Source organism: Ochotona curzoniae, unplaced genomic scaffold, assembly GCF_017591425.1.
Source record: "Ochotona curzoniae isolate NIBS_2020 unplaced genomic scaffold, NIBS_Ocur_1.0 scaffold_3835, whole genome shotgun sequence".
Lineage (NCBI taxonomy): Eukaryota > Metazoa > Chordata > Mammalia > Lagomorpha > Ochotonidae > Ochotona > Ochotona curzoniae.
Window position 1 is genome coordinate 3,115,247 of NW_024467114.1, and position 26,956 is coordinate 3,142,202.

The 26,956-nt window shown below is 60.1% G+C and overlaps 2 protein-coding genes across 2 annotated transcripts; one reads left to right on the top strand and one right to left on the bottom strand.

Moving 5' to 3' along the window:
• Positions 1–1,055: 1,055 nt before the first annotated feature.
• Positions 1,056–7,993, top strand: NACAD (NAC alpha domain containing). Its single transcript, XM_040964499.1, has 9 exons — positions 1,056–1,137; positions 3,014–5,542; positions 6,023–6,124; positions 6,593–6,817; positions 6,860–6,948; positions 7,029–7,100; positions 7,351–7,497; positions 7,578–7,724; positions 7,817–7,993. Exons 1-9 carry the CDS (start codon positions 1,071–1,073, stop codon positions 7,991–7,993), a joined length of 3,555 nt encoding a protein of 1,184 aa, XP_040820433.1. The 5' UTR covers positions 1,056–1,070.
• Positions 7,994–9,139: 1,146 nt separating this feature from the next.
• On the bottom strand, positions 9,140–26,608 carry CCM2 (CCM2 scaffold protein). The gene is made up of 10 exons (XM_040964511.1): positions 25,115–26,608; positions 20,941–21,114; positions 15,352–15,435; positions 14,841–15,024; positions 13,378–13,514; positions 12,588–12,723; positions 11,247–11,304; positions 10,830–10,968; positions 10,558–10,696; positions 9,140–9,690 (listed from the first exon to the last, which is right to left on the bottom strand). The coding sequence occupies exons 1-10, from the start codon at positions 25,190–25,192 to the stop codon at positions 9,410–9,412; spliced, it is 1,410 nt and encodes a 469-aa protein (XP_040820445.1). The 5' UTR covers positions 25,193–26,608; the 3' UTR covers positions 9,140–9,409.
• Positions 26,609–26,956: the final 348 nt, after the last annotated feature.

Genomic DNA, 26,956 nt, shown 5'->3' on the forward strand with positions numbered 1-26,956 from the left:
GCCAGATGTGCCCAGCTGGGTGAGCTGAGGTCAGAGGGACTCCCATACACAGTGTGTGTGTCACTGGTCTCCTGTAGGTTCATGTCCCCGTCCTCCTCATCCTCTAGCTTTGTTTGGGTTTCCTCTTCTTTCTTAATCTCTGTATTCGTCAGGAGGGGCTGGCTTGTGTGGACAAGAAGCCCCCTCCCGTGCCAAGATGAGGCTTTAGCTTCTGCAAAGGCGCAAGAGTTGACCGGAAGGAGACTGTGAGTGCTTGGGAGGCCCGGATGCCCGCGAAGGAGCCACGGACACCAGGCCCAGAGAAGGCAGCCAGGTTTGGGGTGCCAAGGTCCTGGGCTGTGCTGGAGGGCGCCCCTGGCAGCAGGAGCCCTGCCTGATTCCCCACCCGGCTACGGGTGATAACAATGCCTCATTCTTTCGTCTCCCTGGAGCCTGGCACAAGGAGAGGGGCGCGGCACGGGCGGGCTCCGGCCTTCGGGAAGCTGGTGCTGTGGCCGCCAGGAACGGGGCGGGGGCGGGGGGGAGCAGGCGTGTCTCTGCCCCAAGAACCGGGGGGCTCTGCCACTGTACTGGCAATCCTTGCCCGGGAGCGCGGCCGGGACCGCCTTCCCCAGCAGTTGCCACGGAGACAGGAGGCGGTTGCCACGGAGACCGCCGGTCGAGGACCAGCCAATCCGCCCAGCCGCAGCTCCTTGGGATGGAGGCAGCGGGCCGGGCGGGGCCGCGACGCCCGCTACTACCTCCTTTACCCCCACCTCTTCCCGGCTGGGGGAGTGATGCCGCTTTGGTGGTGCCCAGCCTCAGCACGGGTCAGAGCTCCTGGCCAGTAAACGGAAGGATGCTGAGGGAGAGGCGAGGCCAGGCGCCGTGCCCCCGCCCCCCGGCCCCGCACTCTGCAGTGCCGGGCGCGCGCACGCGGGCGGGGGGCGGCGGGCGGGGCGGCGCCGACGTCATCCGCTCCCCCCACCCGGCCGAGGGGCGGTGGCCGCGCAGCCTCCGCGGGGCGGCGGCACAGACGGACCGACCGAGGGACGGAGGCATCGGGGGACCGGCGGGCGCACGGCCAGGCCATGCCCGGAGAGGCGGCGCGTGCCGAGCTGCTGCTGCCCGAGGCGGGCAGGCCCGGGCCCCGCACAGGTGAGGCCGATGCCCGCGCTCTCCTTTCTCCACCGCCGCCGCACCCCTCCTCAGTCCTGCCCTCTCGGACTCCGACCCCTGCTTCCCAAACCCAGGGCTCCGGGGAACGGGGGGCGGGGGGGGTGGGGAGGCAGGAAAAGAAGGAGGACCGCCTTGGGCCTCGCCTCTGGAAATGACTTGGGCTCCTGACGCCCCGGCCGGTGCAGCTCGCGGGGCCGCGCCCCATTGTCTGCGGGGCCTCGGGACTGGGCCGCTCTAGACCTAGGAAGGCTGAGGGCCCTAAGTGGGGGCAGTGGCCTCGAAGGCTTCTAGGGCACCTCCGACCCCCTCGACTTCACCCCAGGGCCGCACCTGCTAGGTTCAGGAGGGACAGGCCTGGATGGGTCCCCAGGAGGCCCGGAGGGCAGGCGAGGGTAAGCGAGAAGCTGGGGGGCGGGGCCTGGGTCGTCCGGGTGGCCGGGTGCAGAGCTTGCGTCCTTGGAGAGGCCGGGTTGGCAAGATCTGGCAGCAGAGATGGAGGCCGTGGGTCCAGCTGGCGGGGAGCAGAGCAGAGCCTGAAGGCTCAGCTGGAAGTCTACCTTGTGTTGCTGGGGCAGAGCCAAGGGCACCTTGCTGCGGCCAGAAGGCACCTGGGGAGGGGCCCAGAGCGCGTCCAGGGCCTGAGCTGAGTGACACGGGCGGCTGTCTCTGCCCTGGCTGGAAGGCAGCTCCGGGTTCCCCAGTCCCAGGCGCTGTGCTGGCTCTGTTCTTGCTCTTGGTGACCTTGAATTGACTCCCCTACCCCCCAAAAAGACCTTTGGCCTTTGATTTCTGACTTTGGTCTGGCCCTGCCTTCCCCTGCCCTAGGAGCCCTGCCTATAGGCATGGGGGACACACCCAGCCACACCCACTACCCCTTACCCCGCCCCCCCCCCCAGTTCTACCTCGCACACCCCAGGCCCCTTGCAGGGCCACCCTCAGGGGACCAGCAGGAGCTGCTGGCCCTTGGCCCAAGACCCTGACTCTGCAAAGGGTGGCTGGGGCAGCCAGCCAGGGTTCCTCCAGCTGCTGTACCCATGACACTGGCTGTGCTCTAAGCTGAGATGCAGGCCTGTGCACTCCGGCCCTGGGAGCGTGGTTGGGCAGGATTACAGGGAAGACCCCCTGCTCGCCACCCTCCAGCCCCCAGCTCCAGTCTTGAGAAAAGGAGAACTTGGCCTTGGGCCAGGTGCAGGAGCAGTTTCTTGTCCATGGGGAATCCTTTGGGTGGAAATGGTGAAGCTCGCAGCAGAGCCCTGCTGTGATTGAATGTCAGAAGGTGTGGGAGGCCACTGCTGGGAAGCCCTCAGGGGACCCAGAGAAAGGCCCTGGGACTTACCCTCCTGGGTGGTGCTGCTTCAGAAGGGCCGTCCTGCAGCCCTGCTCAGCTGCTGGGCTCAGTCCCCACGGCTGGCCACCACAGATACTCTTAACTCAACCTGAGTTTTCCAAAATTGTATGGGGGGCAGGGAGAGTTGAGGTCAGAGGCAGGACCCAGCAGAGACAATGGCATGCCACCCCTCCCCACAGACGCAGCCAGGAGAGCAGAGATGGACTAGAGTGTGTCCGAGCTGCCAGCACAGGACTGGAAATGTTCAGGGTCTGGGTGGCCCGGCTGCCTCTGGAAGCAGCAGGGCAGGCTTCAGGGAGAGATGGGTGCTAGCTGGCTTTGGCCGAATGTCCCCAAGTCTCTCTGCTGTAATCCACAGTGGTGGGCCCCAACATAGTCTCCTCACCCTGGAGCTGTCAGGACCTCGGGGACCGTCCTCTCTCTCTCTTTCTCTGTCCCACCTTCTTCCCAGCACACCTGCTGCTGGGCATCCATCCTAAGTTGCTCACAACCACTCTGTCTCCACAGATGGCTCCTGTGAGGCGGCTGCCAGCCCCAGCACAAGAGGGGGCCTGCGGGAGTCCCATACCCTGACACCAGTACCCAGCCCGCTGGTCCTCACATTCCTGCCCAGCAAGCCAGGCACCCGGCCCCAGCCCGAGGGAGCCAGCTGGGATGCTGGGCCTGGTGGGGTCTCGTCGGCCTGGGCAGACACAGTAGAAGGCGGCCCGAGCTCAGCACTGCTCCCCGAGGGCCTGTCCCCAGAGACTCTGCCCTCTGCCCTGGAGCCCCGGATTGTCATGGGCGAGGAGACGTGCCAGGCCCTCCCATCACCTGGGGCAGCCGAGCCAGTGCTCAGGGACCGGGAAGGTGGGCATGATGGCTTGCACCCACCACCCGAGCTGTGTTCTCAGGGTGAGCCTCCTGTGCCTTCCCCTTCCCCAGAGTCCTTCTTCACACCTCCTTCCACCCCCACTGCAACCACCTGTTCCCTGTTCCCCGGCCATGGCTCCCATGGCTGGGGCTCCAGGGTGGAGCAGGACTCGCCCCCTGGCTCCCCCTCGGGCTCCTACGTCACAGCTGACGGGGATAGCTGGGCCTCATCACCATCCTGCTCCCTCAGCCTGCTGGCCCTGACCGAAGGCCTGGATCTGGCCTCCAGCTGGGGCGTTTCCCCACCGGGCTCCGTGGTGGATGAGCATGAGCCGAGCCTACCGGAGCCCCCGGAGCTGCCCTCACCACCCTCCTCCTGCTCCAGCGTCTCCAGCAACAGCAGCTCTTCCTGGGGCCAGGAGGCCCACTTCTTCGACCTGGACTTCCTGGCCAACGACCCAATGATCCCCGCTGCCCTCCTGCCCTTTCGGGGCAGCCTCATCTTCCAGGTGGAGGCCATGGAGGTGACACCACTGCACCCAGCGGCAGAGGAGGAGGCAGCTGCAGCATCCGACAGGGACCTGCCTGGGGAGGGTGAGGAGGACAGCCCATCGGCCTCCTTCCTGCAGTCACTGTCTGACCTGTCCATTGCTGAGGGCATGGACGAGGCCTTTGCCTTCCACGACGACCCCTCGGCCTCTTCGTCCGACACAGATTCAGCCTCCTATGCGGGGGCCGATGATGAGAGACAGTACAGCGGGGAGCCCCACGCCCAGCCCAGCCCCCTCCCCAAGGATGGAGCCCAGAGGGCAGGGTGGGAGTCCGGGGGCGCAGCTGAGGGGCCTGGCCTTCAGGGTGCAGGAGGAGGCACCTGCCTCATCCAGAGCCAGCATTCAGCTGAGCAAACAGCAGAAGCTGCTCTTGTCTTAGACTGGGAGCCCACGGCCACCAAGACACCCCCTGCTCTGCAGGCAGCCTCAGGATCCTGGCTGACCCCTGAGGCCAAGCCAGAAGAGGACTCCACTGTGGAAGGAGCACTGAGCACCGAGGCAGAGCCCCAACTGACCCCTGAGGCCGAGCAGGAAGGGGAGGACTCCACTGTGGAAGGAGCATTGAGCACCGAGGCAGAGCCCCAGCTGACCCCTGAGGTCGAGCAGGAAGGGGAGGACTCCACTGTGGAAGGAGCATTGAGCACCGAGGCAGAGCCCCAGCTGACCCCTGAGGCTGAGCAGGAAGGGGAGGACTCCACTGTGGAAGGAGCACTGAACACTGAGGCAGAGCCGCAGCTGACCCCTGAGGCTGAGCAGGAAGAGGAGGACTCCACTGTGGAAGGAGCACTGAACACTGAGGCAGAGCCGCAGCTGACCCCTGAGGCCGAGCAAGGGGAGGACTCCACTGTGGAGGGAGCATTGAGCACCGAGGCAGAGCCCCAACTGACCCCTCAGGCCGAGCAGGAAGGGGAGGACTCCACTGTGGAAGGAGCACTGAACACTGAGGCAGAGCCGCAGCTGACCCCTGAGGCCAAACCAGAAGGGGAGGACTCCACTGTGAAAGGAGCACTGAGCACCGAGACAGAGCCCCAACTGACCCCTGAGGCTGAGCAGGAAGAGGAGGACTCCACTGTGGAAGGAGCACTGAGCACCGAGGCAGAGCCCCAACTGACCCCTGAGGCTGAGCAGGAAGGGGAGGACTCCACTGTGAAAGAAGCACTGAACACTGAGGCAGAGCCGCAGCTGACCCCTGAGGCCGAGCAGGAAAGGGAGGACTCCACTGTGGAGGGAGCACCAAATACTAAGGCAGAGTACCAGCTGACCCCTGAGGCCGAGCAGGAAGAGGAGGACTCCACTGTGAAGGGAGCACTGAGCACCGAGGCAGAGCCCCAGCTGACCCCTGAGGCCAAGCCAGAAGAGGACTCCACTGTAGAGGGAGCACTGAACACTGAGACAGAGCCCCAGCTGACCCCTGAGGCCGAGCAGGAAGAGGAGGACTCCACTGTGAAAGGAGCACTGAGCACCGAGGCAGAGCCCCAGCTGACCCCTGAGGCCGAGCAGGAAGAGGAGGACTCCACTGTGGAGGGAGCACTGAACATCGAGGCAGAGCCCCAGCTGACCCCTGAGGCTGAGCAGGAAAGGGAGGACTCCACTGTGGAGGGAGCAGCCATCACCAGGGCACAGCCCCAGCCCTGTCAGAAGAGAGTGGACACCACCCAGGGCCCAGCTCCTGGCACTGCCAAAGCGCTTCCCTGTCGGCAGGAAGCAGCCAGCTCTTGCTGCTGCCCAGTCTCTCCCCAGGATGTAAAGGCAGGAGGACCAGTGCCCCCCTCTGGCTCAAGGCCCGTTGTCGCAGCACCCCCTGCACCCCTGCCAGCTGCAGATGTCATGGCTGTTGTCCAGGGGTGTCTGGTGGCAGTCTCTCAGCCCCTGAAGAATACAGGCCCCCACTCAGGCCCAGAACCCACAGCCGAAGGTGGTCCACAGGCCCCACAGGTCAAGGCAAGCTACGACCCAGGGACCAGACCCAAGCCTGTGGCCTCTGTATCCCAGCAGGGGGTGGCCAGGAGGGACACAGCCTTGTCTGCAGGGCCAGAGCCGCCAGCCCCACCCCAGGCCCAACATGATGCTCCAGAGCTGGCTGTGAGGGCCCAAGATGCAGGCCCCCCCTCAGGCAGAGTGGCGTCTGTGCACCTGAGTGTGGGGGCTGAGGACCGGAGGGGCGAAGGACGCAAGCCACGGGCACGGGGAGATGGACCCAGGTCAACACCTCAAGGCGCAGGGGCTGCTCCCAAGGGCAGCCAGGGGCAGCCCCCGAGTCCAGCCCGGGAGGGAAGGGGTCAGGGTGGCAAGGCTGCCCCAAGGCCTAAGCTCACAGCAGCTGCAGCCACAGAGGCTGGGGGCTCCTGCCCCAAGATGCCAGCAGGGGCTGCCTCTCAGCTGGACAGGGGCTATCCTGAAGATCCTTCCCCACCTCTAGCACCCTGCAACAAGCCGGTGCGCATGTTCAACCCAGGCCATTCCCAGGTAGTTCCTCCAGCCTCTAGTCCTTGCCCACCACAGCAGCCTCCACAACACCCTGCCAGGGGCTCACCCAGCACACCCCAATCCAGGCCCCTGGGTGCCCCTGCTTCCTGCCAGCGTCCCCAAGAAAACCACAGGGACCATGAGGAGGCTGCAGACCCTCCAGGTCCCCGGACACCCCAGGCCAGAGCCCAGTGGGCCACCACTGCTGCCACCTCAGGAACCTCGCAGTGGCCGGGGCCCCCCTCGGCCCCCTGCCCGCTCCTCAACCCCGAGTCAGCCCCCAGGGATGCCAAAGACGCGGCCTCGGGGCCCCTGCCCCCCTGCCAAGTGCCTCCTGCATCTGGGCCCAGCAGCCCGGCTGACGCACAAGGGCCCGAGGCCCCCGAGCTGCACGAAGATGAGGATAGCCCCGAGGAAGGTGAGGGGCAGGGCGGACCGGGGGGTCTGTCTTGTTGCCCCCCCTCACACCTGCCCCCTTCTCTAGGCCAGCATTCAGATAGCCATGGAGAGTCATCAGCCGAGCTGGACGAACAGGATGCCTCGGTGCCTCAGACGGTGCAGTGCTCAGCCCAGGTGCCCAGGTCGGGGGGCCATGTTGGGGGATTGCAGGGATACCTCCCACCCAAAGGTGCTTAGCTCTTTTCCTTGTCCAGGCCCCGGCAGGCAGCAGCGAGGAGACCATAGCCAAGGCCAAGCAGAGTCGCAGTGAAAAGAAGGCCCGGAAGGTAGGCTAAGGGCTTGTAACCTTACCAAGCTCCCGACCCCCTTGGCCATGGCCATCCCAGCCACAGGGACCTCTGTGGTCCTGCTCCGTAGCCCTTGCGCCTTTCCCAAGAGCTGAGGCCAGAAGGGTCTGAGACCACTCCCACCCAAAAGGAAGGCCAGCCCAAGTCTGCAGTGGGTCAGAGTGGTAGGTGGCTGCCTCATTGCCCAGGGCTAGCACCAAACCTGACGCCCCCGCACCCGCCCCCACAGGCCATGTCCAAGCTGGGCTTGCGGCAGATCCAGGGCGTCACCAGAATCACCATCCAGAAGTCCAAGAACATCCTCTTTGTCATCGCCAAGCCCGATGTGTTCAAGAGCCCAGCCTCCGACACCTACGTGGTCTTTGGGGAGGCCAAGGTCTGGCCCGGATGGGAGTGCTCCTGGGGCAGGGTGGGGGAACCCACAGGATCAGCTCACAAAGCCGCTCTGTGCTGCAGATCGAGGACCTGTCCCAGCAAGTGCACAAGGCTGCAGCTGAGAAGTTCAAAGTGCCCTCGGAGCCCTCCACCCTGGTCCAGGAGTCCCTGCCTGGGCCCCGGGTAAGGCCCGAGTGTGAAGAGGAGGAGGAAGAAGAAGAGGAGGAGGTGAGACTTGGAGGCTCTGAGTGCCTGTCCCCAGGGTGAGCCTTGTCCCAGGGACAAAAGGCAGTAGCTAACCTGCTGTACCCCCACCCCAGGTGGACGAGGCAGGGCTGGAGCTGCGGGATATTGAGCTGGTGATGGCCCAGGCCAATGTGTCCAGGGCCAAGGCAGTGCAGGCCCTGAGAGACAACCACAGTGACATTGTCAACGCCATCATGGTGAGTGAGGCAGCCCCCCACCCCACCCCTGCCACCCCTCGCCCCCGCGCCTAGCCTGGGGCCTGCTGTGGGTTTGCCAACCCTCCTGGCAAACCCACAGCAGGCCCTCACCGTCTGCACTCTTCTGCAGGAGCTGACCATGTAGCTGCTGACTGGAGCCATGGCGTGGCGCACTTCCCTTCACCTGCTGCTCAATAAACAGCGCCCCCACCCGCCGCCCGCCCTGTCATCCCTGACCAGCGCCGCAGGCCTCTTGCCTTTCCCTGCTGTCCCCACCCACCACTCCCTGGGCTCGCGTGGACCAGGCTGGCCTGTGGCTTTGTGGGGAGGGTGTGTGGCCTCTTAGGTGTACAAGCAAGGTCAGGCTAGGCCACACTGAGTCTGTATGAGGAGCGGACATCAATCTGGCTCCAGTGGGGCGGAAGCCAGCATCTCTGGGTGGGGGCGACATCCCTCCTGTGGGCCACATAAGGCGCCCCGAATTCTGTGTCCTGGCCCCGGCAGGGCCACCACTGTCAGGACTTGCATTGGACTTTCACACTGATGACTGACAGCCCTCAGCACACACTAGCCTCTTGGCTCTCTCTGATCTGATCTTTCATGTCAGGGTCAATCTGCCCCATTGGACCCCCCAGGCCTTCCTGGGTGAAGTGTGACATCACATAGTGTGCAATCAATCTGTGCATAGTGTCCTGGTGTGGCCTGTACGTGCCTGGGACATCTGCAAAGCCCCCCACTAGGATAGACAGACGGAACCCCCAGCCTGCTGACAGGCACAGCATAGGCAGATGGCAGCTGGGACCTCTGGGTCTCAGCTGAACAAGGCTGCTCTGTGGAGGAGGTGCCAGGACATCCTGGCCCTGGACACTGCCCCTTGGGCAGACTGCACAACACAGTGAGGGGCAGCAGGGGAACGGTCCTGAAGACACTGACCCTGGGCACCCAAGGCAGGCAGTGCTGGGGGCGGGGCTTCAGTGCACAGGGTGTACAGATGTAGGTCTCCCTGGGTGTGTACTCACACCCAGTCTGAAACCCCAGGCCCACAATGCCAAAGCTAAAGTCTAATGCTTCCTGCTGCCACCATGCCCTAATGCTGGAGCCGTGTGCCCAGCTCTGGGCACTGTGGAGTAGGTGCAGGCCCAGGGACATCGGGCGCAGTGTAGCAGGCTGGAGAAGGGTCAGAAACACGCTTGGCACCAAGAGGTTAAATTATTCACATTGCAGTAAACTTTTTACGTCTCTGAGAGTCGCAACAAGATTGTGTGCAAACAGAGCAGCCTGGCCTGGCTCCCATGAGTAGGGACATGGTGCAGACATGGCTGGGCCTCCCGAGCTGGCAAGGCGCATATCCCAAGGCAGCTCCGTGCTCCTTCACAGTAGCGGACTCGGCTGCCCGCAGCCCCCAGTCAGCAGGAAGGGCTGCCACGCGGGTCCGGGAGGAACTGGGCGAGTGGGCACTGCCCACTCCCATCAGGCTGAGTCCTGGTCCATGCTGCATCCTAGGGCCTCGATGTCGCTGCTGATATCGGAGATCATGCGGTCCCACTCGTCGCCCTCAGAGGGTGCTGAGCCGCCGTCAGGGCTGCCCGCGGCCCTGTCCCCATTGGTGGTGGAGGCGGAGGTGCTGCTGAGGGCCCGCCGGTGCCTGCCAAAGCTGTCGGTGAGGATGCCACGGCCGTCCTTCACACCAATGGTCTCCAGGAAGTTCTCGAAGTGCTGGCTGTCCTTCTCGGGGATGAAAGGCCTCAGACCTGTGGACACAGTGCTGACGTGGTGGCATCTCTGGGAGCCTGTGCCCTGCCTGGCATGGCTGCAGACCCTGGGTATGCCCTGCAGTACACTTCTCTGGGTGACATCCCAACTCTGGCAGGTGCCCAGCCACCACATCCATGGTTGTCCTGGTGCTTGGTCATCCTGCACTGTCTTTGGAGCCAAGGATGAGAGCGCCTGCTAGCACCTGGCCACAAGGGGCCAGTGTCCCAGCCCAAGGCCTACCCTGTGCAAGAGGCTCAGCATCCCAGAACTTCCATTCCCTCTGTGGGCAGGGGAGGCCCCATGGAAAGGTGTACTGCCTAGACCAAGCCTGGGGTACAGATGTGCTGCCTAGCTCACGGCTCAGCCCCAACCCACCAGGGGCATTAGGTGTCCATCTGAGAGCAAAATGAGAGAGACCCTACACAACCCTCAGTACCCAATGCTGCGGAGGACAGGCCAAGATGAGGCCAGTAGGCCTAGCCTCTGGCTTTCAGCCTGCCTGTCACGGAACCTCGAGCAGGTGGCTGGAGAAGCTGGTACAAGGGTAATACAGGTAACAACTCTAGCTTGTTGGGGGCACAGGCCCAGGACCCCAGGACTTACTACCAGCAACAGGAAACTCACACTATATCGCACCTGCCAGGTGTGGGGCAGACACTGGGGACTGATCCAAGCTGTCCACTTGGGCCCTGGCCGCCCAGCCCACGGCCTCTCTGCTCCCTATACCAGGTATGGTCTGTCCCCCAAACCCTGCCCTGCCAGCTTCTGCACACATGCCCAGACACCCCTGAGCACTACCTCCCAGGAGAGCATCCCCGCTTCTCCCAGGGCCCGCCCACTCTGCTCCCACAGCCAGGGCTCACCAAGCAGCAGGAACTTGCGGCTGTCGCCGTAGAGCTGCCGCAGGCTGATGCAGAACTCATGCACAGAGGCACCGTGGCGGTACTCATGCAGCAGTGCCGCGAACTGCTGGATTTCCTGTGATGACAGCTTGGTGCGCAGCTGCCGAGAGGAGCAGGGACAGAAGTGCTTTCATGAGCTGCCCGCCTTGGGGCTGCAGGTCCAGGACCCAGGAAGTGGGATGAGAGTGGGGGCCCTGGGAAGGCGGCTCCCCAGACCGTGACAGCCCACTTACCGTCAGCATATAGTCCTGCAACAGCTCTGTGGCACTGGTGCTCAGCTCGCTTTCGCTGGCCACCGTGCCATGTGGCAGGGCCGGCACGCAGAAGGACAGGGGCGGTAGGCTCCCGGTGTCTGCAGAGTCCAGGAAGCAGCTGTGCAAGAACTGGCACCTTAGCAGGGGCTTCCTGCCCCTTGCAGCCCCCCCAGGAGCTCAGCTGCTCCCTGCCCTTGTGGGGAGAAACGTGGGCATGCCTTGATGGCATGGGAGAGCGGGTCTGCTCCCAAGACCCCAGGGTGTGGCTCCCCAAGGGGCTCTGTGCTGGGGAAGAGCATGCAAAGGGCACATGCTGGGGAAAGAGCCAGGGCACTGGCTCAACAAGGCAGAGCCCGGGAGGCCGTGCCAGCGTGGGTCCAGGACACGCATACTCACAAGGTGCTGCTCTCTGCCTCGTAGGGTTCCTTCAGGTCCACTTTGGTGGAAGAGTCATCTGTGCACAGCCCAGGAAATAAAGCCAGCCCTCAGCCATGTTGTGGCACTGCCAGCTCAGCTGCCTAGCCTTCAGCGGGCACTTGACCTCTGGGAACTGGTCCAGGCCTTGGAGCATGCTGTGTTTGTCTAGGACAGCACTGCCAGACCTGAGGCCACACTCACCCACAGAGGACCCCCATGGCCAAGAACAGCAGCCACCCCTGGGGGTGTGGATCAAGTGCCGGTAGAGCCTTGGGGCCTCTGCCCAAGCCGTGTCCTCCCTGACCCTATAGAAGTTCTGCAGCACAGCGGAGGCCCCCGTGGGGCCACATGGTCAGCATCCCAGAATCCCTGAGACCCTCCGACCAGCAAAGGGAATGGCATGGAGCAGCACACAGCTGACACTCGGCAAGTGACCTCCAGTGTAGGTGATGGCTTGACTACAGCCCAGGGCGGCTTGCGCTGCTGTGTTCACTGAGCTTTGGGAGCTATGTGGCAGCTGTCACAACAACGCGAAGCAGTGGTGGCCTGCCCATGGAACACGCAACCACAGGAAGGCCAGAGGGGCAGGCAGCTTCCAATGGGGGCTATGCCTGGGAGATTGCAGGCTTCATGCAGTCTGGAAGGACAAACTCCCAATGGGACACCAATGCACAGAGTTGAACCTAGCACACCACACCCATGCTGACCACGTCTGGCCACAAGGCCACCCATGGCTCAGAGCAGGGTTCCTATGGACAAGCCGACCTCACAGCCACAACTGCCAGTTGCTAAAACAGGGATGGAGGGAGCAGCCACAAAGGACCAACAGACACCAGACGTGCCTGGGCATCCAGCAACACTGCTCCTTCCTGACATCATGGGAGCACAGCAGGTGCACACAGGGCTCCCACAGGGGCAGGAAGCCCTGGGGCAGCACTGGCAGTGGGCGCACGCGTGCCCCAAGACCTGCTGCCAGCTGGGTCCACTGTCAGGAGCTCTGGGCCATTTGCTGTCGGTGCTGACAAGCCTAACCTCGAGCCAGCACTGACGTCTGTGCCAAGGAGGACTTTCTGCCCACAGATGATGGCAGCCAGAGCCCAGGCCTGTTGCCACAGAGGTTCCCAGAGCACACTCGGTTTCCTCAGTGCCAGGCCACAGCCTGGAGCCCGGGGCTGCAGCACCCACGGCCAGGTCGTCAATCAGGAGAACCCCATGCTGCCTTGGCGGTTATGTTCAGCAACCTGGGGGAGAGGCAGCCAAGGCACAGCTCACTGCACCGCACACCACCCGTCCTGCTGGCTGCCCACACTCTAGACATACCACTGTGCAGCGACAGGTGGCGGGTGGGGGTGGAGGCCCCGTCGAAGATGGCTCTGTCCAGAAAGTCAATGGTAGACTCCGTGTAAACGATCTGGAAGACCTGGCCGAGCAGGGCGCACAGCTCTTCCGCAGCCGCCTACAGAGTGGGGCAGGGCAAGGGGCAGTCACTTGGATTGGTCTGGCCAAGCAGGGCACACAGCTCTTCCGCAGCCACCTACAGAGCGGGGCAGGGCAAGGGGCAGTCACTTGGATTGGTCTGGCCAAGGCAGGAGACTAGCCACGTGGGCCACATCCCAGGAGCAGCCTTGGACATGCATGTGCTCTGGGCAAGGTGACTAATGGCTCCATGGACTCCATCAGCAGCATAGTCACCTGGGAACACCTAGTGGCTGTTGGGTAGTCCAAACTGGCACATGTTCGCAGCACAGGCTCCCTGCTGGGCTGATCCACACCAGCCAGGGTGCATGCAGCAGTGACCAGGGACAGCCAAGGACACTGCCCTAACACACGGCAGCCCTAATGACGGCATCATCTCCTGAAAGGATCTGCAGTTCCTGGGCTGCGCGGGGCTGAGCATAGGCCATGCAGGGTGCCGGTCACTACCTTCCAGAGACTGGAACAGACACTGCATGAGAGGTGCAAGGGGGCTCCCCAAGGTGCCGAGGGGAGCCCAGACCCTAAGCCACAAGCTTCCAGCTCCTTCAGCCCTGGGCAGGTTCCAGACACAGGTCACTGCCCAGGTGGGGCAGGGTCTTGCGGCCAGGTCTGGCTCCGAGTGGCCCTTGCTCACCTTGCTCTCAGCAGCCAGGATGACCAGACAGCAGGCCTCCACGGGCCCCACGGCGCTCTCGGATAGGGATCCTGCACTGAGGCCTCGGGAACTTTCTGCAGACAGACTCTGGCTGGGAGAGATGCCAGGGTCCTGGGCTGAGAAGTCAACACCATGCAGGTTAGCATGTGAAGTGAGGCAGAGCAAGGGCCCACACAGCTCTAGCCATGCAGGTCACCTGCTCTGGGGGGTAGAGGCTCAAGACACGGGCAATGGGCCTGTACCCCATGTACCCCTAAACAAGGACAGGAGAGGCCGATGCCATGGCATATCGGGCTAGGCCTCTGCCTTCAGTGCCAGCATTGCATATGGGCACTGGTTCATGTCCCAGTTGTTCCACTTCCAATGCAGCTTCCTGCTAATAGCCTGGGGAAGCAGCAGATGACCAGAGAGATCTCCAGCAGGGAGAACCATATGAAGCTCCTGGCTCCAGCCTGCCCTAGTGCTGGCTGTTGTAGCCATGTGGGAAGTGAAGCAGCAGAGAGAAATCCGTCTCTCCTTCTCTCTCTGTAACTCTGACTTCCAAAATAAATATATAGATAGATACATCTCTACAAAAAGAAAATTCAAGGGCAGGCAAGCATCCCCACCCACCCCGTCCCAGCTCAAAACCATACTGCACATCTACTGGTGGCCTGGGTCCTCCTGGCACTTCTCCAAGGACAGTGTGGGTGCAGGACAGCAGCCTCAACGTGGGAGGCCCAAGACATGCCCTTCCCACAGACAGCACCTAGTGGCTGGCCCCACTAGCGAGAGCGGCAGCATTGCCAATGTGGCCTGGGGGATCTGGCATGCACCCTTGGGAGAAGAGGCAGCCAGAACGGGTCCCGACACAGCTGCCGGCGACGACCAGCGCGAGCAAGTGCTATACCTGCTGCTCTGACAGGGGCTGCCTCCGGAGCTTCCCGAGGCCTCAACAGCCAGGGGTCCCAGACGGACGTGTAACATGTCAGCCAGACGCAGGGCTGGCTCACTAACTCACATACTGATGATGGTGACACTACGTGATTTCACTTATTTCTCTGCCTACAGGACGCAGCTCCTGGCTCTTGCCAGGGTGGTTCCAGAGTCAGGTAGCAGCAAGCCAACACAGAAAGCTCTGCTGTGTGGGCACTCAACCATGCACACTGCCAGCTGCAGACCCAGATGCCTTGTGTCTCTCCATGTTCTCTGGGTAGGACCTGAGCAGGTGCGTGTGGGACCCTGTAACCCCTACTCAGCAAGGTCCCCAACACAAGGACACAAGGGTATGTCCTCACACCCCTCCGGGCAGTCAGGATGTTGGCTGCTCAGACACTGGCCCTCACCCAGTCCCCAAGGCCTGGTGACCTCACACACTGGAGGGTCAATCCCCGGGCACAACAGTCATGGCTGCCAGCACCAGTGACCATCATCATCCCCGGCCAAGGGTGCCCAGGCCCTACCTGTCTTCAGGACCACGAGGTGTGCGGCGTCATCCCGGACGTAGGAGACGGCAGCGATGTCATGGATGGGCACCCTGAGGATGATATCCTCACCGTCCCTCCAGGTCAGCTTGACGTTGTAGGCCGACAGGCTGAGCACGGCATCATGCTCCGGCGTCAGGTGCCCAGGGAGCTGGTGGGCTCGCTGCATGGGACCACAGGTGTTAGAACTGCCAGGCCCCCCGTGGGCTGTATCACCCCACAACCACAGCGCATGGAAGCGAGGGAGTGCTGCTCCCCTTAGCACAGCACTGCTCCTGCAGGGAACACCTTGAGGGCATGCATTCTGCAAACAGCCCACAGCTTCCAGGATGGGAAGAATGATGCCAGCGTGGAGCCCAAGGCGCAGACTGCATGCCAAGAGCCAAGCACACGCATTGCGTGATGCCCCAGGTCACCCACCGGGCACCCAGCCAGGTGAAGGGTGGGGCTGGGGCAGGCCCAGCGGGAGCCCCCAAAGAGCATGAGTTACCTTTGCGTTGTCTATGAAATGCAGGATTTCTGTCCGGCTAGAGGGATTCAGGTACCCGGGGATGGACGTTAACTGGCCTAAGTACTGACAGAAAGAGGAAGAATAAAGAGTCAGAGCAGCAGAGCTTGCACCCACAGCCTCGACCCGGCCACCAGGCTCTCAGTGAGGCCCCTGGCTGGGGTGGGCTCCCCTTCCCTGTGAGCAGAAATGACTCAAGGAAGGGCCAGTGGGTATCTGCTGGTTACTGCTAGGGAACCAGACACAATGGCTCATGCAGAGCCCCAGATCTCGGTGTCCAGCCCTACGGTTACGATGCGCCCGCCTCTGGGAACGCCCAGGTTCACCCCTGGCCCAGCTTCTTGCTAATGTACCACTGGGAGGGGTACACACCTGGGACAGCTGGTTTCAGCCTGACCTGACCCCAGCCTCTGCAGACATGTGGGTAGCCCACCAGTGAGGGGATGCACTCTCTGACTCACTCTTCTGCCTTTCCAATAAGTAAATATAAAAACTAAAACTAAACAGGCCGTGAATGGCAAAGGTCAGCAGGGCTGAGAAACGAGGGGCCGTGCTGTGAGTGCAGCCCATCCAGGACCCTCGTGTTGCAGACGTCCCCAGCGCCCAGCACCAGCAGGTCAGTGCCGTCCCCTGGGAAACAGCTGGCTACTGTGGAGGAACTTCCTTCAAATGGGCTGTGCACAGTTTGGCCCCCTGACTCTGCCACCCTTTCCCACCTCCCGCTGCCTCCCACTGCAAGTAACATACAGAGAAGAGCCGAGCCACATGCCAGCCACTGTGTCCTGGCCTCCAGGCCCTCACAGACGGACTGAGCTTCCTGGAATACATGGTCAGAGCGGGTCGTCTGCAACAGGCTCCCCGCTACCGCAGTGCCTTCTGAGCGCACTCCTGACAGATCAGTGCACACGTCCACACCTCAGCCTCACACCAGCTCACTCTCCGGCTCCCCATCTGAAGAGGGTAAAGCCATGGAAAGGACCTGAGGCTTCACGCCCTGAACAACTAACTGTCCTGAGAGCCACCCGGCGCTGCCAGGTGCACAAGAAACCACAGCCCCAAGTCGGCTGGTGCCCAGGGCCACCACTCCCCAGGAGTGGGGGAGGCACAGGAGCTGGCAATGAGCCAAAACTCACTAGGCCCCAGGGTGAAGAACACGCAGCCTCTGATGTCCACAGCTGCATGGATGGACCCAGGGCCCATCCTGATGGGCAACATCCACGTCCCCACGTCCCCATGGCATCCCGGCATCACGTCCCCACGTCCCCACATCCCCACGGCATCCCGTCCCCACGGCACCCCGGAATCGCATCCCCACGGCATCACGGCCACTTGCAGCAGAACCGGGCCCTCAGGAGTGACCCGACTGGGGAACCTGAGACCGTGACAAGGGCTGCAACGGAGGCACGGACACCACATTGGAGCCGATGGGTAACAGCACATGATGCACCGAGAGCAAGCACTACAGAAACAGAGGCCACCTCTTACGGGCTCATCATCGGAGGGCACAGGCAAGCCTGAGGAGGGCTGACAGAAGGTCCTATGCAGAAAAGCAGGGAGGAACAGCCTGCGCACACGTGGAACCCAGCTAGTGGTGTCGTGTCTGTGCAGTGGGAGCCTCGAAAGAAGCAGAAGAAATACCAGGAGCAGCAATGATGCGATTTACCCCAAAACTAACAGTAGGCTCCACCTACAGAGCCAGGCGGGCTGAGGCACAGATGCAGAAGGCAAGAACGTAAACAGCAACTTCTAGACATGTCACATGCCAGACATGGAATCCTACAGGCAGGAGTAGGGGAGCCTTCCGCGGAGAGCACGTGACGTGGATGCAAGGCCGCTGCACACAGCAGCCACGCCTACGCTCCTCCCAGGTCTGTTATCTGACTGCACCTTGCAGAACCACCTAGATGACGTGGAACTAAATGCTTCCTCCACACTGGCAGGTTATTTTTGTTTCTACTGTTCATAAATGCCAAAAATACATACAGTTCCAATTGGCAAACAATCCAGAAAAACACAAATAGGGCAAACCAAGAATCTCCCATCCTGACCAGCACAGCCCAGTCCGCCCACAGAGGCTGCCTTGTCGAGTCAGGGCCTCTGCATGCAGGACCCAGTTACTGAATGACAGGCGTATGTGGCTACTGCGGGCTCACCCACTGACGGCGCCGCCCACCGGCCCCGGGCGTGTCAGCACTCCCTCCCTCTCCCTAGCAGCTGAGCCTGTTACCTCCTTAAGGGGCACGCTCTGGCAGACACGCTCCTTGTCACTGCTGGTGTCGCTGCTGGGTGGAGCACCAACAAAAGGCACACTCCGCTCATGTTCAATCTGCCATTTCTTTTTTTTTTTTTTAAAGGGAGGATTAGTTTTTTCAGGGTGGTAATTTCTTTTTTCTTTTTTTAGATTTATTTATTTTTATTGGAACAGCAGATATACACAGAGGAGGAGAGACAGAGAGGAAGATCTTCCATACAATGATTCACTTCCCAAGAGACCACAACAACTGCTGCTGAGCCGATCTGAAGTCAGGAGCCAGGAGCTCATCTGGGTTTCCCACACAGGTGCAGGGTCCTAAGGCTTTGGGCCGTCCTCGACTGCTTTCCCAGGTCACTGGCAGGGAGATGGATGGGAAGCAGGGCTGCTGGGACTAGAACCAGTGACCATATAGAATCCCGGAGCATTCAAGGTGAGGACTTCAGCCACTAAGCCACTGAGCCGGGCCCAATGTTTCATTTCTTTATGTTGAAAACTTTGCATTCCTAGACCACGGTACATTTGCATGCTGTTGTGAGAAGTTACACAGAGAACCCCTTGCACTCATCGCCAGCATCCCACGGTCACTTGCAGCACAGCACACGGGACACAGCCTCGGAGCTGTCACCACCAAGATCCCACTGCTTTATAGGCACAACTACTCCCTGCGGCCCAGCAAAGCCCAGGCCATCCCGTCTCAGGGACCGTGCGTTTCAATGACACCGTATTAGCAGAATCCTGCTCTGTACCACCTTTCCGGATCAGAAGGTTCTGCTTGGCCTGGCTCCCTGCCTCAAGCCAATCTCCCCACATGAGGACGGAGGCGCTGTCCTGGTCGAACCCCTCACCTACCGAAAGAGACTGGACTGTTCGCAGCTTCAGACTGGGGGGCTATTATGAATGAAATGGGTCTGAATGGTCACCAATAGCTTCTCATGGGAACATAAACTTTTTTTTCAAGATTTGTTTATTTTTATTGGAAAGTCAGATTTACAGAAAGAAGGAGACAGACAGATTCTTGCACCCACTGCTTCACTCCCCAAGCAGTCACAACAGCCAGAGCTGAGCCGATCCGAAGCCAGGAGCTTCTTTCAGGTCTCCCATGCAGGTAGATGCAGGGTCTCAAGGCTTTGGGCCATCCTTGACTGCTTTCCCAGGCCACAAGCAGGGAGCTGGAAGGGAAATCAAGCAGCAGGGAACTGATGTCCATATGAGATCCTGGTGCATGCAAGGTGAGAACATTACCCACTAGGCTACCATGCTGGGCCCAAACATAAACTTGCATTGCCCCGGGATACGTGCCAGGAGCACAGTGGCCAGACTGGATCTCAGCTGCATGCGGGGACTTAAGAAACGGACAGGGGCCAAGTGCCATGGCACAGTGGGTAAAGTCAATGTCCCATCCCTTAGGGGTATTGGCTTGAGTCCCAGCTGCTCCATTTCCAATCTAGCCACTGTTAATGGGCCTGGGAGAGCAGCAGAGGATGACCCAGGTCCTTTGTCCCTGCATCTCCATAGGAGACCCAGAAGAAGCTCCTGACTCCTGGCTTTAGATGGGCCCAGCTCTCCAGTCACTGTGGCCATTTGGGCAGTAAATCAGCATATGGAATACCACTCTCTCCCTCTCTCTCTGTAACTCTGACTTTCAGATAAAAGTAAATTAATCTTTAAAAAGAAAAGGAAGAAAAAAAAGAAAGGGAAGGAAGGGAGGGAGGGCCCAGTGACCAGGAATCCTTATGGGCGCCGGTTGTGTCCCAGCTGCTCTGTTTCCCATCCTACTCCCTGCGTGTGGCCTGGGAAAGCAGTGGAAGATGGCCCAAAGCCTTGGGATCCTGCCCCCACGCAGAAAACCCGGAAGAAGCTCCAGGCTCCTGGCTTTGGATTGGCTCAGCTCTGGCCCTTGCAGCTACTTGGGGAGTAAACCAGAAAATGGAAGATCTTTCTGTCTCTCTTTCACTCTGTAAATATGACTTTCCAATAAAAATAAATAAATATTAAAAAAATATATTTATGGGTTTGGTGCAGTGGCCTAGCTGGTAAAGTCCTCGCTTTGAATGCACCAACATCCCATACGGGCACTGGTTCTAATCCTGGCAGCTGCACTTCCCATCCAGCTCTCTGCTTGTGGCCTGGGAAAGCAGTCGAGGACGGCCCAAAGCTTTGGGACCCTGCACCCACAAGGGAGACCCAGAAGAGGCTCCTGGCTTCGGATCGGCTCAGCAGCACCAGCCGTTGCAGTCACCTGGGGAGTGAATCACTGGACGGAAGATCTTCCTTTATGTCCTCCTCTCTGTATCTGCCTTTCCAATAAAAGCAAAATAAATCTTAAAAAAAAAAAAGAAAAGAAAAAAGAAAAGAAGAAAAGGACCAACTCAAATGAACACGTCCAATCCCCAGGGAGCGCCCTGGTGGCCACGTAGCACAGTGGTGGCTCAGCCCCACCTGGGGAATGGGGTGGATGGGGTGCTCTCCACCCCCCACTGTCCACATTGCTACTTTTTTCTTTTTTAAAAGATTGATTTATTTATTATTGGAAAGGCAGATGCACAGAGAGGAGGAGAGACAGAGAGGAAGATCCTCTGCATGATGGCTCACTCCCCAAGCAGCCACAAGGAGCAGAGCCAATCCAAAGCCACAAGTCAGGAGCCTCCTCTGGGTCTCCCACACAGGTACAGGGTCCTAAACCCTGGGCCATCCTCAACTGTTTTCCCAGGGAGCTGGATGGGAAGCAGGGCTGCCGAGAGTAGAACCAGCACCTATATGGGATCCCCGTGCGTTCAAGGTGAGGACTTCAACTGCTAGGCTATCGCGCCGGGCCCCACACTGCTACTCTGCACCATGGCACCACTGGGCTCTGCCTGGGGTTGCAAGTCTTCCTCTAGGGCGTGCATGGTGGTGGAACCTAGAGTGAGCATGGCCAGGTCTGTGCCCAGTCCCCATGGGGTCAGCAGGGGTGCTCACCATTGGCCTAGAGGCGCAGCTGCATTTGCTGTTCTGTGGCTAGGCCGGCAGGTGGCGGCAGAATGACCCATGCAGGCATCCAAGCTGCCCATGCCTTCAGCCAAGCTCAGGTGCAACCACCTCACTGGACCTCATGCCCACTCTGACCAGGGTGGCATTCATTCACTCTTATTTCCAGAGCAGGACTGCAAGTCCACTCAACATACCATGGCCCCAGTGCCCCACCCACCAACCACCTCTGCTGGCACAGCCGCTGCTCACACACAGCTGCTGCTGGCACACAACCGTACCTACGAGAGCAAGCAGGTCACAGATGCAGTGTCGTGGGGACGGCCAAAGCAGGCGCCCTGGCAACTCACCTTCACTTCCTTTTCGATGTAGTCGCTCAGCAGTCTGTCTGGCTCCACACGTTCCGGCAGGGCCAGCACCACTGTGTGCAGCGGCCGCCTCTCGGTCACCTTCTCGTGAGCTTTCTTGTCTCGACTCTTCTCACCTTTCAGGAAAACTCGCTTAAATGGCGACACAATTCCAGGCTGCAGGCAGGAGTGGCAGGTGGAGTTCATTACTTAGACGCTGACATGGAAGTAGCCCAAGTGTGATCGCAGTCCCCATGCAAACAATGGCCCGAGTCCTGGGGCCAGGCAGGGTGTACCTCACCTGCTCCTGCACCCGGGAAGGGGGTAACCTTCTCTTGCAAAAACAGACCGGAAGGAGGAGATTCCCTCCAGCGGGAAATTGGTGTCACTCCACACTCCGCCTGGCCTCAGGCCATGGAGAAGGTGGCAAGGAGGTATGGCCATACCAGGTACCCAGCAGCCAGGCTCGTGCCCAATACTTCCCTCTATCCAGGGCTCTGGGGGCTAACCCCAAAATCAAAGTAAATTGAGAACAAAAGAGAGCCGGACAGAGCAGGCAGACACAGTAACGCCCAAGGTCTGGCCCTGCTTCTGAGACCTGCTGGATGCTGCCTCGTTCCTGTCCTGTTATCCCAGCAACACACACCCAGTACGCAGCCTTGGCAGCCATGCCGTGCAGCCCAGCGCTGTGGCCTCCGCTGCAGCTCTCCACCACTGTGGCTAGCCCCTGCATCCAACACTCAGAAACCCACCAATCCAGGACGCGCGGTCGCCTGCCCTCCTACCAGAAGCTCTCTGCATACGGGAGGCCAAAGCAAGGCCAAAGCCAATGCCTGCTGGCATCCTGGAACCTGGGCACACCTTGCCAAAGCCACTGTCTGCACACATGGACACCTGGAGCCTGGGACAGCCGTCCAGGACCACGGGTGCCAAGCAAGTTCCCAGCACTCCATAAGCATGTGGCCTCATGAGCCCGTGAGCCCACCGACAGGTCAGTAGTGAGGGTCAATACACAAACAGCCCTCACAAAGTGAACCCCAACATGTCTGCCCTGCTGCTCCCTGACAGCCGAGGGCCAGTAGCCCTGCTCCTAGATCCACTCTGTAGCCCAAAGCCTCAGCTCTGTTGCCTGGGTGTCATCCCACTGATCTGCCACCCACTCCGCGGCCCCAAGCCAGGCCACAGCCCAGGTCCTCGCGGTGGGAGCCTGGCTATGTGGTTCCATCACTCATCACCCGCTCCCAGGGCTCCTGTAGCCTAGGGTCCTCTATGGACCATTGACCTCGTGCTCCACTCCAGCATGGGCTGGGCCATCCCATCCTTCACAAGCTGGTGGGCTGAGCTCACACCACCTCTATCCAGGTTCGGGACACCTGCTGCTGCCCCAGAGGCAGGGAAAGTGACCCGGCTCAAGTTCTGAGCAACACATGACACCCTCTGGCAGACACATGTGCACAGCCCCCCAACATGGGACAGATTCCCCACCTGGGAGATGCCCCCCACCTGAAGCAGAACTCCAACTTGGGACAGCCCCATCCACCTGAAGCAGACTCCCTGCACCTGGGACAGTCCCCCCAACCTGGGACAGTTCCCCCCACCTGGTACAGTCCCCCTTCCAAAGCAGTCCCCCTCCACCTGGAGCACAGAGAGCAGCAGCCTGGCCTTCGGGAGACATCCCTGCTCCCCAGGGAGCGTCTCAGCTGGGACACAGCAAAAGGCGGTCCCTGAGCACCTGCTTGCATACCTCAACCCCAACCCCAGGGCAGGGCAACAGCTCAGCCCTGACACCAGTGGCGCAAGCAGGTGGCATGGCCTGGTCGGCTTGTTAGGTGCCCGAGTTACTCATGCACACATGGGAGCAACAGGAAGGCAGCCCCGAGCCAGAGACTTACAAAACCCATTCTCACCAAGAAGCCACACCAGCCAAAACAACGGGCCCACAAACCCACAGGCAGCTCACACTGTCATTTCACCATGGATGGGTAGCTCATGCAATTATAGACTGTACACAGAATTGCAGTCCATGCCAGGAAGGACCCAAATCCTCCGCTGTGAACGCAGAGGCCCTGCAGTCGGCAGCAGGCATGGCTAGACTGCGTCTGCTGGGCTCCAGCAGGGCAAAGAAACTGGGACAGCCCCATGACTGCTTCTCAGCCCGCTCCAACCCCAGCAGCCAGCACACTGCCTGCCAGGGGCCAAGCCTTGTGCTGTGGGTATAGGAGAGGCAGTCCCTGCCCCTCAGGATGGCAGTCAAGCAGGAAAAGCGAAACAAGAGTGGAGTGACAGGAGCTGGGCACAAGACAAACACAGCCAGCCAGGGCTGAGGACGCAAGCCCTGGCTCCACAGGTACAGGCCTAAACCCTGGAACCTTCACACTCTAACATGTCACCACGAAAACTGCCAACCTGACCCCCAGGACAAGTGCTGGGCAGAACACGGGCAAAAAACATGGCATGCAATGACCTCCAGGCCGAGCATCTATGGTGCTTGTGAAACACATGTAGAATTTCTTAGAGTTGTGTCCCATGCCCAAGATACCACATATGTATATGCCAGCAATCCAAATTAAGAAGAAAAAAATCCCCAAGTGGAGACGTCTCTGGTCCTAAGCAGTGAGGCAGTGGGCGTCCAGTCTGCTACAAGCTTACATACAGCAGGGACTGGGAGAGGAGGGGCAGGAGCTGCAAACATCAAGCTAATCAACCTGGAGACAGTGATGGGGGTCCCAGAAGGAAGAACCCCAGGAGCTGGTCTCCAGTACACCTGCGAGTGCACAGCCCCGTGTGTCTCGTGTCTCGAACCACTGGCTGCAGATGGGTCTTGCCGTCATGGAAACAGCTTCAGCTTTTGTTTAAAGGGAGTGCCCAGCGTGCCCTGAATCCAAACTTCAGACAGCGTCTCAGAGGCATCCACCGGGCACCAAGTGCTGAATGCTGAGGCAGTGAGGGCCAAAGGACCAGCACCCCTGCCCCAGGTAGGTCCATCAAAAGGGGGGAACATGGAAGCCTGGTGCGATAGCCTAGCGGTTAAACGCCTCGCTTTGAATGCACCTTGATCCCATATGGGCGCCAGTTCTAATCCCAGCATACCCATTTCCCATCCAGCTCCTTGCTTGTGGCCTGAGAAAGCAGTCAAGAATGGTCCCAAAGCCTTGGGACCCTGCACCTGCATGGGAGACCCGGAGGAGGTTCCTGGCTTCGGCTCAGCTCCAGCTGTTGTAGCTACTTGGGGAGGGAACCATCGGATGGAAGATCTTCCTCTCTGAATGTTTGCCTTTCCAATAAAAAAAGGGGGGTGGGGGAGGACATGAGCCAGCACTACAAAACTGCAGCCTGCAACACCAGCTTTCCACAGGGCAAGTCCTGGCTGCTCCACTTCCTATCCGGCCAGCTCCCTGCTAACGGTCTGGGAAAGAAGCAGAAGATGGCTCAAGTTCTTGGGACCTGCATGCACATAGCAGACCTGTCACTTGTAGAAACAGGCCTAACCCAGCCCTGGCTGTTGCAGCCATGCAGAGAGTAAAACAGTGGAAGATTTCACTCTGAACTCTTTCAACAAAGAGACCAATGATACCAGGCCCTACATGGACCACAGGAGACCACCCTCAACTCGGCAGGCATGTCTGAGAGAAGCGCTCGGTGGGGCTGAAGCTTCAGCAGCATGGGGCAGGGGACGTCTCTACAGAGGGCCACGCAGCACCACGGTGCCTGTCGGAGGCACCGCAGCCCCTGCCAGCAGCAGCCCAGGCCCTGCAGCTGTACAGATGAGCCGTTGGCAAGACCGTGTCCCAGAAGGCTCCCAGGGACTCCAGCAGGGCCACAGCAAGCCACGCCTCAGGACAGGTACATCCCGAGGGATAGGAGCTGCCGTCGTTGCCTGTCTCATCTGCACCCACACACCACAGAGGCAGGGGCGGTAGGCTGCCCACGGGGGACCCTGCATGTGGGCAGATTCCAGGCCAGAGCCCTGCCAGTCTCAGGGGCTCTTCCGGTGCCCAATTCACACTTGGAATCCATCTCTGCTCCCCCTCCCCCGACTTTGTAGCCCCAGGAAACTTTCCCACAGACAGCAAACCGGAGGACATCTGCTTGGTCAGAAGGCATCAGCAAACCCACCCCAGCCACAGAGTGAGCGTCACCCGGCCAGCCCCCCACCAACCCGTAGGCCTGGACCCACCTCCCTCTCCATGGATGCTCCTCCGAGGGCTGGCTTGGAAGGCTCCAGGCTCCTTCCCTCCACTGGCAGGCCGGGCATTCTCTATTCGCCTCTGAACTGGCTGGAAAACATGGCGCGATGCAAGCTGGCCTGTGACAACCCCGAGTGAACAGGAAGAGCAGAAACCACAGCTTCCCCTGCAGGGCCCGCAGAGGCTGTTTACAGCCTGAGAAGTTGTAGAAGCAGGCAGCACCCACAGACTACGCAAACCCATAAACACACGTGCCCACAGGCAGCTGACCGCACTGCAGTCCAGGCCTGTGTTGGTGGGCAGGCCTGACCACCCTGCAAGTTTGAACACTGGGGCTAGACACACAGCAGACAGCATGGGGGCTGCCCCTTCAGGGGGACAAGCGGTGCTGCAGTGGGGACCTGGCAGCCACAGTCCAGACACGCTGCTCTCGGCCCTTGTGGCTCAGCAGTTTGAAGAGCCCTCTACCTGTCTGCTCCAGGCCTGCTGCGTGAGTCACCACTTTGGAACTAGCTAGCAGTGTCCCCTAAGCAAGCTCCACGCTTCTTTAGGGCTAACTTCCTAGTTTACTGAAGAGGTTGGATTTGCTGTCAATGTCCTTACGATGCAGAATATTCCAGAAGGGTTTGCAAATAAGAAGGGCCCTTGAATTCAACGTCCTCATTACCAACTACAACCATCAGTATTGCCAGATCAATAAACAGACCTGCCAGCTATAATGCAGGTGCTCTGTTGCTTGTGACAGATGAAGCCATCTGTGCCAGCCTGGCCCAGAGCTTGCTAATCATGCTCAGAACACCAGCAGCCCTCCGTGGGCATCACCTCACACAGAGCTGTTTGGTAATAGGGCAAGGCTATCTTGTACGGCTGATACAGCACCACACGGCAACCAAAAGCGGTGCGTGGTGCAGGTGACCTTCACACCAGCATCAAGTTAGAAAACGAGTAGGTCCAGGTCCCAGGGAGGGCAGCCCAGCGCAGGCACGGCGGGGTGCAGGGCGCCTTGGCAGGCAGGGGATCGCCACAGCAAGGGCTCAGGGCACTGACATGGTTGGTCCAGCCTGGAGCTCTCCTGGGCCAAGGGGCAACGCTCTCAGAGCCCTGCTTGAGCATGTTTGCTCTCAGCAGGATTCCCACAATCAGCCAGAGAAACCTACTACAAAACACTACGGTCAAATTTCACCAATAAAAATCCTGGGGACATGTGTTTTGTTTTGTTTTCTCATTATACAAGCACCTACTTACAGCCTTGGCTCTGCCTCTTGTCTCACACAACGTAAAATATTTTCTATCTGGCTCTTTAAAACAAAAAAATCAGGCTGGGTTATGACACTATTATGCAGATTAAGCCACCAGAAGTGCAAGCAGGAACAGGTTCCTGTCCTGTCTGCTCCACTTCTGACTCAGCTCCCTGCTAATACACCCACAGACACCGAATCCGGGAAGATGCGCCTGGCTATGGACTGGCCCAGCCCGTCACTGCAGCCACTTGGGGAATAAACCAGCAGGTAGAAGACCTCTCTTTTTCTCTGTGAAACTCTTTCAAGTATATACATACATACATACATATACTTGTATTTTTTCCTAACAAAACCTATGTATTGTATCTGAAGGCAGAACAGCGCCCTGTGTAATTGTTCAATAGCTAAACCCTCGCCTTGCACACACCGGGATCCCATACAGGCGCCGGATGATGTCCCAGCTACTCAACTTCATTCCAGCTCCCTGCTTGTGGCCTGGGAAAGCAGTCGAGGACAGCCCAGGGCCTCGGGACCCTGTGCCCATGTGGGAGACCCAGAAGAGCTCCTGGCTTCAGATTGACTGAGCTCTAG